The sequence below is a fragment of the Simochromis diagramma genome, unplaced genomic scaffold (genome assembly GCF_900408965.1).
Source record: "Simochromis diagramma unplaced genomic scaffold, fSimDia1.1 OVJJ01000617.1, whole genome shotgun sequence".
NCBI lineage: Eukaryota > Metazoa > Chordata > Actinopteri > Cichliformes > Cichlidae > Simochromis > Simochromis diagramma.
The window spans coordinates 950,677-964,261 of record NW_024386953.1 but is presented as its reverse complement, the minus strand read 5'-3'; the positions used below and the strand labels follow the sequence as shown (position 1 = coordinate 964,261).

Sequence of the window (13,585 nt, the reverse complement as noted above, 5' to 3'; positions counted from 1 at the left end):
GTAAATCTTACTAAACATACCAACTAGGGAAAGCAGGTGGCCCAAGTGTTCTTCTGGGTAAATAACTGATGAAAGAACATATTTACTCAATTATTAGTCTGTCAATTTTGTTAGCCTGTTTCTTACATTTAATTAAATTTGTTTCTCCTATGTTTCAAAGTTTGTAACTATGATTTTTTTTAACAGCTGACTATTTCTGTAGGAAACTCTTAAAATGTCAGTCGTTACTTAGAAAACTTTTAACACAGAGGTTGGAACCAGCAAATTTTGGCATTTGAAAAAAAAACAAAACTAAATGACTGACCATACTGTTGCCAGTTAATTTTTAAACCAATGATGATAGATATAAATATATTTCATCAGTAGTAAATAAATTGAAAAGCAAAGCTTTTATCACAAAGGTGCAACATCTGGATACACTGTATGAAATATAGGATATATTTCAATAAGATGCTGTTTATATTAGAGTGTAAGATACCAACTCTTCACAGCAATTTTAAGACAGTATAGAGATATCAAATGTCTATCCTAGAAGAATATGTTTATGTGGTGGAGGAATATAAGGATCCAGGTGTCCACATATACAACCAGCTGAAGTGGAAGACCAATACAGAGGCTGTACAAAATTAGGGAAGGAGCAGGAAATGGGCATTTTTTTAAGCCAAAGCCAAATTATTATTTGGCTGTCTATGCAATTGTTACTGTGTCCAGTGTTTTAAACAGATCAATGAAGTGCACAGTGCATCTCCTTCTATACAACACAGTCATCATTTACTATCTTACAAGCTGATGCCGAGGCGCTTAACCAGCATATCCTTTGAACTGCAGTTTAGTTTAAGACTGATGGCAAAAAACACTTTGAATGCTTCAGGTTTCTTCTTGGAAGTCAGAGTAACTCCACTTTTAGAAACAGGATATTTATACCTCTGTTTTATTAATAGTCCTAAAGCTCAGTAATGTTATCTGGACAGCAGCCGATAAGTCTACCAGATTCATTTCTTAGCATTGTCTTCTTTGATTTAAGGTTCCCAAAGGTAAATATGTCAGAATAGTTTTGATGATAACTCACTTCCCAACATCTCTTCTCTTCTTCTTTCTCTTTTCTGTCCTCCGGTCCTGTCCATTCTGATTGTAATAACTTAAAATGTAAAAAATATAATAAAGATCAAATAACCTATGACAATCAAGTGGACCAGCAAAAGCCGTAATGGTCTACTTGGGAAAATAAACCTGTTGGGCGTATTTCTTGGCCAGAGAGGCAAAAACAAAACAAAAAACAAAACATAATTTTGGTGATTAAGGAGCACTGACTATGATAGCATTTAGATGTGAAAGAAGCAGATTATCTAGTGCGCAGATTTTAAGATACATAATTAATATATGTTTTATAGGATTTGACTGTTTTTGTCTGTCACAGGTTTTATACCAGTTTGCAGTCTGGGTGTGTGTCAGGCTGGGAGAATGAACTTTGGTAAAGATGTCAGCACTTTAAAGTACTTCACCATTTGTGGCCTACAAGAAGGCTATGAGCCTTTTGCTGTTAACATGAACCGGGATGTCACCATGTGGCTTAGCAAGAGGCTCCCTCAGTTTGTACCAGTACCCCTCCACCACCAACACATCGAGGTGAGGACAGGACCGTGGATACATTTCAACACATTCTCAATATTTAACAAACGTGTTGAATAAATAACCAAAAAATAAGCTGAGCTGAATAAAACATATGTTTGTGTTTCTTTTTCAGGTGACGAGGATAGACGAGACAATAGAGTCGTGTCCATGCCTGAAGGTCACTCAGAAGTCCTTCGGCTCACAGAACAGCTACACTGACATTACCTTCTACAGACTTAGCATGCCCATAGAATGTGCCGAAACAAGGTGCCCACCAAACGGCAGCCTCTTCTCACCAAAGAGGGTAACAGATGCTATTTGTAAAACTCACATAAATGCAATCAAAAATGCATAAATACAAATACAGGAGCAGGAGTTCTCTGGGCAAAAATGCCTTGTTAGAGGTCTGAAGAGAATGATCATCCGCGTTGAGCTGCAGCAGTAACTCAAATCGCCTCTTGTTACAAACAATGTGCAGAAGTGTGGGGCTTGGTGTGTTTATTTCCAGTTGTAGCTTTTCTGAAAGAATTTTCTTCACTTTCTCCTCTGTTCAGGTCTCCCCCAGTGACTCCACAATACGCTCAGTTACTAGGTTGTTACGCCATCTTGTTAGTGACAGCCAACAGAATGTCACACACGTTGAATGTTAGAGTTCAATTTTTCAGTTTCAGATTTTATGTGATCCACGTCTTTATGTGTAAACTGAAGGCCTGTTTAGATCTTGTATAACTCATTTTTTATTGCCTCTGTTCTGGAGTTTATTGAATCCATAATGACTCTGACAAAGCTTTTAAAGTTTTCCTGTTGCTGTTGTAGCAACACCAAGTCATAAGAGTCCCATATTCATCGTCTGATTCTGTCTCTGCTCTGGATTTAGGTGGGATTTTACAACACTGTTAACTTGATATCTGACACCTGGCTTCTCTCACAGTTTTCTAGCTTGTGACGTTGTAATAATTTATAATTAATAATGTTATAGTAGTCGTAGTGATTCTGTTAAAGCTGCTGTGAAACATGGAGACTGATATCTAACTACATTAGTTGAACAAAATCATGTTCAACTCCTTCACAACATTTTTTAACAATTTTCTTAGTTTTTTTTACAAAGTCTCATGAATCCACTGATCAAACCGTGACTAAAAGGTCTGGGTGATATTATACAGAGTGACCTAAAACAGAGTTTAACAGATTTATGTCAGGACTTCTTTGATTACTTCCTGTTGCAGTGGTGTTGTGCATTCAGTTGTGTGTTTCTGCAGGAGTTGGAGGACTTTGAAAATGTGTCAGATTTTGAGGTCCTGATGAAGTCATCTCACAGTCATAATGGTCCCAATGGACCCGACAGAGATGAATTCAACAACCACAAAGATTATAACCAGGAGAAGCCCTCCAAGCTCAAACAGCGGTAATCCCTCCATCCTCTCAACAAACCCTTGACTCATTAACATCACATTAGTGAGGCTTCAGATTGTTAAATGTTCCTCTTGTGATATTTATCCAAGGTTTTGAACTCTAGCAATCTCTTTCCTCTCTTTCATGGTGTTTATTTCTTAATCCAATCTATCAGGTTGACGCTGAAGAGAAACAAGCCAGACAACAGCTGTCCCTCATCTGCTCGTGTATCGGAGGAGGTGATGGCTGATGACAGAGTTAGCTCTGATTTCCTCATGCAAGCCTCCACTGTAAGACAACTGTCATGATGAGTAGCTCATAAATCCAGTGAGCAAGTGTGGCTTGATTTATAGGAGATGAATGTTTTTTGCTGAACCTGGTTCAAAATGCTCAGTGTGCTTTAACTCCTGTATTGGTTTACATGTGATTGCACCTCTTGCTCTTTCTGCAGTACTACTATTCAGTGCGGATCTTCCCAGGTCAGGAGCCCAGCAGTGTTTGGGTAGGCTGGGTGACTTCTGACTTCCATCAGTACGACCCGTGCTTTGAGCTGCACAAGGTCCGGACTGTCACGGTTACCCTGGGAGATGAAAAGGGCAAAGTTCATGAGAGGTTAGTCAAGTCTCTTGTGGAAGTGTATGGATAGGTTTCTGGGCTGAGTGGCATGTTGCAACAGAGCTGCAGGATTTTGCGTGAGTGTAAGAATGTTTCACCTGTTTATCAGCTTGTTTATGTTTTATCATAGACTGTATGTAAGGTTGGCTGTAGCTACACTAGATGTCATGATAAAGGGTGGATCTGACAGCGAATGGTGGGCTCATGAATGACTTGTCATTAGCCAGTGGGTGTCCTGTGTCCTTCATTTTCTCAGTCACAGCCACACCATAGATGACTGTTAAAACATGTTATGAATTGGGAAACCTCCCATACAGTAGGATATAAGCAATGCTATGAAAAAGCTTTTTAAATGGACATTTTAACATGGGAGTCTGTGGGGATTGATTTGCTTTTGGAGCCAGCCTCAAGTGGCCTTTAGAGGAACTGCAGCTTCTGGAACTTTGGCTTTGATGTCATATTTCTGCCCTGCCCGTTGCCTCTTGTTTGTGATATTGTGCATCACCAAGCTGAAGTACAACAGGTGAGATAGACTATGGTATTCAAACCATGATTCAGGTTTAATTCATAAAAAAACTTTGCAAAAACCTTTTAGGATTTGCAGCCTATTGGAGTCTAGAGGCTTACCCAGCTGTCATAGGGTGAGAGACAGGATACACTGCTGGTAGGTTACCAGTCTTTTGCAGAAAGCTTAAATTTAATGATTGAATTTGGATGTGAAATCCTTTGGAGTCAATAACTGTTTTTCTTATCTTCAGTAACCGAAAAGCATCTGTTTATTTAATATGAGGTTACTGACTTGGAATTTGAAGAATAACTCATTTTTTAAAATTTGAATATACTTTGTGTCATTATCTATTTGCACTGTTAAGAGCCATCCAATTAGTTTTGTACCATCAGGCTGAACCTGAGCAGAGCGGGTAGCCCTGCATACTTCAGAATTCACTTTGCTATCAGCAGTCACATCATCACTAGTGATGATGTAGCATGCTCTGGACCATGAACTGTTCCTGGCACAACCTCATCTTGATTCGTCTGTATTTCCATCCATGAGGACGTCTCCTGGTTGTAGAAAAGTCTACAGTTCTAACACTCACTCAAGTCAAGAACGAGTTGGTTTGATGTTGTGAAGTTGTTTAACCAGGGAAATAATTCTGTTATTATGCCCTTTAGTTGCTTTCTTTGGTTGTTCAGGATTTTGGTGTTGATGTGATGGCCAGTGTATTTCTTTGTTTTAACAATGTAACAGATTGTTAATTTGGCTACTCCTAAGGCTTGATGTATCAAAGTACCGAATTCTTTACTTAAGTACAGATACTTAACACTACTTGCTCAGGTAAAAGTTCCAGTGCAGTTCTGGTAAAACTGGAGAAACCAAGCAGACACTCCATAAACATAGAAGAGCCACCTTGACAGAACAAGATCCAGCTTAGGGCTGTTCGATATAACGATATATATCTGATGACGATATAAAAACATCTATCGTTTCATTTTACGCTATCGTTTGTTTCATGGTGTCACAAAATAAACTGTTTACAGCCATATTTGTTCATGGTTTTGATGGTCACTGTAGTGGCTATATTCATTTCTTAAACTTCTCTCTTTCTCTTATATTTAATAAAACCACACTACGGACGGACAAGCGCCTGTTTTTAAGCGTTGTCGTTAGCAACAACAACGGTAAAACCATCGCGTGTCCGCTTGTTTGAAACCTTTCACAATAAAGCTCAAGATCCTGTTGAGACTTTTCAAAATAAACTGAATCACGTGAAAGAGTATGCAGAGTGTTTATGGATAAGAAGCAAAAAAGAGCCGTCAGGTGCTAAAAAATAACCCTTAGACTCAAACGTTAGAACAGGCTTTTCCCCGCAGCACGCCGTGTAATAAATACTCACAAAGAAAACGGCGGCCGTTACAACTTATGTCTAAAAATGTATCGTTTAATGCATCGGTTAAAACACTCGACTCCAGCTACACGACGCCCAGCAGGAAACACTTCACGCAAGTCGAGCTGCCCGAGATTCACAAAATTTGCAGAAAATGTTAAATTTTTGTGATTTATATCGTTATCAGGACGATAGATGTCTTATATCGGGTCATATTGCACAGCCCTAGTCCAGCTCTACATTTGCACCTAAAGATCAAAGGTCACTCTTTCGAGGATGCCAGTGTTCACAGTTTGGACTGAGAAGACAGATGATTTGAAAGACGTGATATATGTCCACTGTAAATAGACATCATGAACAGAGGTGGTGGCTTAGAACATGAATTATCAGCCACCTACAATGCAGATTCCTTCCCTGAACACCACTCACATTTTGTGTTAGGTGGCCTAATAGGTCAAATCGTAGGGTGAGGCACGGTCTCACAGTGGTAGACCCACTCCCTTTTTCAACCCTGGCTAATGTGATGAAGCACATGATTAACGACCCTCTTAAGGGACAACCCTCATTAAGGGTTAAAGACCTCAGACTCTCCACCATTTGGTTTAAGAACTTGAAGAAGCCTCTTGGATGAGAGTTTAAACATCTTCGTGAATTCCAGTCACTTTCTCTCCAAGCTCCTTAGATTACCTTGCACTCTTTAGTGTCGCTGGGAAAAACACCAGCACACAATATGACCAACTGCATGCACACAGTTTTTGCAATGATGTTTGTAGATTGGAAACGTTCTAGAAACCCTGCATTTGAAAAAAAAAAAATCCATTGCTCCCTTTATGCTCACTCTTCCTCACTCATGCTTACTAGATGCTGAAGTACTGCGACTAAAACTTAAGGACATCTGCACCAAAAACGCAGTTCCAGATGGCTCTGGCTCAATTATAACCACAGAGCTATAAATAATGCACAAATTATATGTTTTTGCTTCTTTCATCTCTTTGTATGGGATCAGCCCTGGTGACGGATACATCAGTGTGTTACTGTTCCCTCCATTTAGGCTGAAATTGGTCTGACGTTTGAAGGCGGCAGTGCAGGGAACTAAAAACTCCCTTCAAATGTCTTCAATGTAAAGCAATACACCTTTTCTTTTTTATAAATTTAAGGAAAAGAATGTACAGATATTTGTGTGAAAATGTAGGGTTTACAGTAAAAAGTTGTCAGAAAATAAATGGTCAAGTAAAATAGAGATACCTGAAAATTTTTCTTAAGCAGAATAACAAAGTATTTGAACTTCAGCACTTCCCACCCCTCAACTCTATGATGACCTTTCTCACTTGTACTGCCATCTCTTTGGAGCTTATATTCAAAATTAAAGTCAGCAATTAATCTGTGCTACAATACACCGGGGAAGCCTGGATTTTAAGCCTTTTGGGACTGTTATGTTGGACACTGAATTATTATTGACATTCATAACGCACATCTACACCATCATAACATCTTGTTTAGAGCAGCACAACATTTTCCATTAATGTACCGGGCAATCTTAGGAATACTCACTTTTCTTTATTGCAGCCACCACACACTCCTGTAAAGGCTTACGGACACAAACTGACTCATTCACTAAAATACTTAAACATCGAGAAATGCACAGATCCAGATAAACACATAAACACATGCAAACTACCTCACCCAGAAGATACAGGATGCAGTTAAAGAACGGGGCAGGATGCTAACCCCATGTTGCTCTCGAATGCATTGTTCAGAATAAGAGTGTGTGTGTGTGTGTGTGTGTGTGTGTGCGTGTGTGTCTTAGCTAGAATGCAGTAGAAAAGTGGTACATAGGAACCAGTCCATTTACCATTTAGTCTGAAAAACAAAGGAACTGGCCAATTCAATTTTTCAAATAATTTGAAAATAGAGACTACGTATAAAAATAATTAAAGATCTTAAGACGTTCGTGCAAAAATTCTATAAAACCCCTCGAATTAAAGCTGAATGTCTGCACTTCAGTCACATATTGGTTGTTTGACTTAAAATCCACTGTTGTGATGTACAGAGGCACAACAGAAAATTATGGACCTAACTCTACATTACTTTCCACTTGTGTCCTGCAGCATAAAACGCAGCAACTGTTACATGGTGTGGGGTGGAGAAAGCAGCAGCCCCAGTCAGGGGAGGAACAACGGCTTAGAGATTGGCTGCCTGGTTGACACTACAAACGGTCTGCTGACATTCACAGCCAATGGCAAAGAACTCAGCACATACTACCAGGTAAATATGTATGCTTTGATTCCAGGTTTTCATTTTTGTACATCATTTTATTTTTTTATTCTGCAAGAAAATAGGTGCTTTTTTGTTTTTTGAACCAGTTCTGATAAAACCATGTCTCCATCTACAAACACACTATGTTGTCCTCCACCTTTCCTTGCCTACTAATGAACCAGGCATCCACTGACTCATCAAAAAAATACATATATGGATCTCTAAGTTATTGGACATTTAACCAGTTTCTGTAATGTTGCCTCTGTACACCACAGTGTATTCTAAAACAGTGAAGATGTGACTGAAGTGTAGCATTAATCGTTGGAGTTGATTTCAAGCAATGTGATGTACAAAGAAATATGACGCAAGTGAAGGAAGCAATAATTAATGTGCACAACCAACTTAACCTGTCAAGAATTATATAAACTTTGCATGCAAATCATCAGAGTCTTAAAAAGAAGGAATGCACTTCTTCAGCACAGCAACACCACAAGAGTCAAGAAATTGTAAAATTATTTCCTTGGCTAAGACAAAACCTACACAGCATCAATCAGTCATTAAAGTCCTGAAGGCCGTAGGCGTATCATTGTGAAAGTCTACAATCAATACCTTTGTGAATGTAAATTCAGACAGTCCACAGTGAAAGCAGCAGTCCACAAACTGCTGCTTTCAGTTGACAGGATTTCCAGGTTAGCCTTTGCTGGAAGTTGAAGGTGGGTGTAGTAACATTCCTGCAAAGGATCTTGAGGGATTTCTTGGATTCTAGACTTAAGACAGTCACTGACAAAAGATTTTAATCCAAGTATTAAAATCTATCCTGATATTTCATATCCAATTACTTTTGAGCCCCTGATAATGGGGCACTATAAAAATGGCTGTAATTCACTACTCAGGGAATTTGAAACCCACTGAATTAAAGCTAAAATTTTACACTTTGATCACATCTTAATTGATTGTTTTAAAATCCAGTGTGCTGGTGTACTGAGGCAAAGTAAAAAAAAAAACAAACTCACTGAATTCAAATAAAGGTCTAAAAGAAAACTGAATGGAATGTAGCTAAGAAATAATCTTAGATTTAAATTAAAACTTAAATCAACAGTTTGGTAGAAATTGCTATCACACTTCCAACAAAATGCAGGTAGCAGTACTGTAGTACTGCTAGCAACTACAGTTGTGGTCACAAGTTGACAGAGACTCATTGTGGGAAATACTGTGATGGCAATTTTAGGCTTGTGTTGATTTCTTTGAATTGTGGAATGACTGAATAGATTGAAGTTCGAATTTATTTTATGGATTTATTTTGGATTTTTAGTGAAAAGATATAAGATCCACTAATATTTGGTTGAATGTCAATTAGCAAGTTACACCTCAACCATACATATTCGTTAGCTACCAGTTTGCTTCTGCCATAATTCTGGATGTTCTGGATATTTGTAACACCCAGTTGTGCCCAAATTTCAACCATCTCGCTTTTCATTTGAGGTCCAGAATTTGGGGACCATCCTCTAGCTCAGGGGTCTCCAACTAAAATAGCAAGAGGTCCACTACCTCCGTCATCCAATCAATCTGGGGTCCGAACCTTTTAAATGAAACGACAAAAATATTTTCTTTAATTTTTCTTTAATATTTAACTAACAATATAGATTTGTAACTACTGATCAATAATTCGTACGCTTATTAAATCATCTGCTGAACAGAAAAATGCAATCCAGTTAAAGTACGAATGTTAAACAAAAAACTGTTTAACAATGAAATTATGCAATAATCTACACAACATGTATTGCACATAAACCAACAAGTGCTTTAAACGGCGCAGAAAATATGTTTGACAAACCCAACACAACGTAACTTAGAACATATTCCAGAACAGTGCTGGCTCTCACTTCAGTAGGAGGAACTTGCAGGGACATTTGCATTTTAAACTTTGGTTGAAATGGGCTCAGTTCAATTCTTAAGCATGCATGCAAATGTTCATTAGTCAGTTGTGAGCAAAGCCTGTCCATTTATCTTTTAATGTCCGATTTTTGTGGACTTTATGCATTTTTGACAAAGCCATTCTTTTTTTACTCACTCTGCACCACCAAGTCACCATTGTACTGTCAGCAAGATTCCAACCCTGGCACTATCTCCCAGGGTTGGAATCTAGTAGGGGTGCAACGATACACAAAATTCACGGTTCGGTTCGGTTTCATACTTTTGTTTCACGGTTCGATATTTTTTCGATACAAAAAAATTGTTCATGCCTTTTGTTAATATTGTCATTTATTAAAATTCTACTAAATATCTATTTAATCACAAACGTACAGTTTTTTAATTTAAAACCCAACCCATCGTTTTTTTATTTTGAGGCGAAATGCGCAACCTGCGGACCAACTTTATTGCAGCCCGGTTATATTTACTCATCATATTGCACCACAAAATTCTTGTTTGTCCATGAACCAAAAGTCTGCACTTTTTTTTGTTATATTATTTGTCAAAGTCATAACCTTCTCCTTTGTGGTAGCTTTTTTTTTGGCTGTCACTCTTCACCCTGACCCTGTGTTATTTGGCTCGCAGATTGCCTAAAAATATATCTGTCTGTAAGGTTTCTTCAGTCGATTGTCATCCAATGTCTCGGTATCAAAAATATATCCTGCTGCTTTTATACACGCACTCACATAAGCTCAGCGATTCTCTGCCCGATCAACCTCTCACATGTTTAAGCTTGCTGCGGGAGATTTCACTTGTCATGTTTGCATAGTAAGCTAACGATTACTAAGACGATGTCAGAGGAATTGGTGCACAAATTATCATCACTCACAGATCAGTGCTGTCGCTCTCTATACACAGTTCGCGCGATTGCAAAGTGAAAGCAAAAAAATAAGCGCAAATTCAAACGCGATTGCAATATGTCACATATTGACAGTGGCTCACCGATGCCAATGACATAATTACCCAGCTACATTTCTGAAAGAATGCAAAAGCATTGACATATATTTTTCCTTCCTACGGGCAGGGCAGCGATAGATTTTGGTAGCCCGACCGCTAGCCCCGGGACGTCGGGCTAGTGATATTGCAAGCCCTGTATCTGATTGAGGAATCACTCATCTTTGGAAAAGAGAGTTTATTACAGAGAAATGTCTCTTTCCAAAATAAAAGCTATACTATCCGCTTCTTCTGGGCTATATTCTCAGCAGCATATTAAACATATATAAGGAGAATCATGTGCTAACAGCTGTCTAAATGACTCGGCTAAAGTTAGTAGCATGCTTGTTGTTTTTGTCTTTGCACTAGGATGATGTCAGCGTAAATGTGCAGTCATATTCGTTGTGTTCCCACTAGTGCTGTCAGCGTTAATCTCGTTGAAATGACCTTAACGCCACAACACGGCAAATCTCCGTTAACGAGCTACCGCCGATCGCCCCGTGCATGGGGCTAGACGGCCAACACATTAACGAGCTAACTGCGCTAACACACTAGTTCACACCAATGTAATTGAGCATTGCGTGGCACATCCAACATACTGTTTTACTTTAGTCCATGACTCGCTTACCTTCAGGGTCATACGTCACATGAAAACCAAAATAATTCCAAACGCCAGATCTGAATGAGGGTCCATGTTACAAGGAGAGCTTAACTTCTGTCTTGCTAGCTTGCCCTGCGCTCTTCCTTCTGACGATGCTGTCTGTGTTGAGCGCTCAGTGAAGCTGCGTTCGACTACTCCGCCTAGGCTGCACTGTCGAGCCTAGGCGGAGTAGTCGAACGCAGATTCACTGAGCGCTCAACACAGACAGCATCGTCAGAAGGAAAGTTGATAAAATAAATTACAAATTTTGTATTGTTCGATACATATGCGTACCGAACCGAAAGCACTGTATTGAACGGTTCAATATCGATACGAATATCGTTGCACCCCTAGAATCTAGCAACCTGCAGTTTCTTCTTCTTTGTTGTTTTTTTTGGTGGTTGGTGGTGCAATACCGCCACCAGCTGGCTTGGAGTGTGGACCAGAATTTTGCTGACCCACATAGCTGCCTTTCACACCTGTTCAAAAGTCAGCCACGCAGCCAGCAGGAGTAAATTACCTAACTACATAGTAAATGATTAAATGCTTTGCGGTCCAGGCAAAACTCCCTTGGGGTCTGGATTTGGACTTTGAGTCCTGGGGTTGGGGACCCCGGCTCTAGCTTAATTATTCCATCCTCTTTGTTCATTGTAGTAATGCCACAGTCAGCGGAACTACATTAAAGCATGATGCTATCACAATCAGATTTGACAGCTAGTACAGTTTTCTTTGGTTTAAAAGCCCCACTCCACTTCATCTTACTCCTCCTAGCATACTGCTTGTGGTCAAATAGCTCAATCTTTGTCTTGTCTGACCACAAAACCTTTATCCAGAAGATATATATATATATATATATATATATATATATATATATATATATATATATATATACGAACATGTGCATCCAATCCTTTTGTTTTTTTGAAGTCATTAAACATGTATGCTATATAGTCATTTTACAACGAAAGAAGAACATTTTAAAAACTTGAGGTTACTCTATACCGTAACCACTATTCTCTGATAAATCTCACTGTGGGGAAACTTAAATGGTGGCTGTGAAACTGCTGCCAGGACCAGGACCTCGTACATAGGGAGGTTCAGACACGGGCGTTCGTGGCCCTTTCATAAAATGGCAGACTAGCGGGTGATGCAGGTTGAAATGGCTGCTAGATATACGTTAATTGTTGGAAAGACATTTGCTTTATCTAACAGCTCCTGGGGAAAAAAAGAGAACAGCTGTTACAGAGCACTGAAAGGAGAGAGTGTGAGATTTTCACTTCACTCCTCAAATAACCTCCACTTATTCTCATATCGTGATCTTGTGGAGGGGGCTCTAGCACTCTGAATGCTGGCTATGACCCTTTGAGGGAGTCCTGTACTAAACTTTCACAGGCCAAGCCCACAGGACGAGGCGCTCTGGGTGAGAGTAAAAGGAAAGGAATTTCCTGTGAGGCGGGCAAATGTGAATGTCAAAATATGGTATTTTAAGGGTCTGTTGATGTAAAGCAATTTCCTGGGCACACTAGAGTGGGATTTGTCAGCATCCTGAATTTGTACGACCTGAGATGCGGCTTTAGTGCCCTTAAGTCCAATCGGACGCAGTCCTCCACCCTTCTTGGGAACAAGAAAATTCATTGAGTAAAAGCTGCATCAGCTCTGCTCCTGAGATATTTCTCATAACGTAAATATTTATTTTTTCAAAATTCTGGATGATTCGCCTTTTACAAGAGAGAAAATCACTCTGGAAAATCTGGGAAGGGTGGTTGCAAATTGCAAGCAGTACCCTTGCTCTAATGTCCTCACAACCCACTCTGGTGTAGGGAGAGCTTGCCACCCTTCTGGTCTTGCTGAGAGAGGGCTCAAAGCCAGGCAGTGGAGGGTGCTTTGGCTTCCTCTTGTGGCAGAAACAGGTTCTGCAACCCTGGCCTGTTTCTGCCCAGCATTCATGGGGCTGGGTACCACAAGGAAATGGACCCCAGTGGTGTTTGTGTGTGAGGGCAATATGTTTTCAACATGTTTTCTGTGTTTTTCACAAACTTTTCCTGTGCCCTCAGCAACATGCCTGGATGCACTTGATGAGTTTTTAATAAACTGTGTGTGCTAGTGAGACTGTGACCCTTGACTCAGCTGAAAAGCATCTTGTCGTCTCTTTATTGGAATGTGCACTGCGTGATCTAAAATCGGGTCCCAGGCAGAAGACACTTCTTCAAATGGGCTCTGGAACTGGGTCCTGAAGGGAACACAGAGCATGTGCTGGTCCAGCTCATCCATGGGGGATGTT

At 39.7% G+C, this 13,585-nt stretch overlaps 1 protein-coding gene across 8 annotated transcripts in view; it reads left to right on the top strand.

Annotated features, from left to right (window-relative positions):
- Positions 1 to 13,585, top strand: part of ryr2a (ryanodine receptor 2a (cardiac)) — a 262,686-nt gene that overhangs the window by 116,799 nt on the left and 132,302 nt on the right. For all 8 annotated transcript variants that reach the window (XM_040038551.1, XM_040038550.1, XM_040038554.1 and 5 more), the window contains exons 29-34: positions 1,418 to 1,626; positions 1,745 to 1,915; positions 2,871 to 3,016; positions 3,179 to 3,293; positions 3,455 to 3,615; positions 7,613 to 7,769. In XM_040038551.1, coding sequence (XP_039894485.1) covers positions 1,418 to 1,626; positions 1,745 to 1,915; positions 2,871 to 3,016; positions 3,179 to 3,293; positions 3,455 to 3,615; positions 7,613 to 7,769 — 959 coding nt within the window. The remainder of the gene's footprint in view (positions 1 to 1,417; positions 1,627 to 1,744; positions 1,916 to 2,870; positions 3,017 to 3,178; positions 3,294 to 3,454; positions 3,616 to 7,612; positions 7,770 to 13,585) is intronic.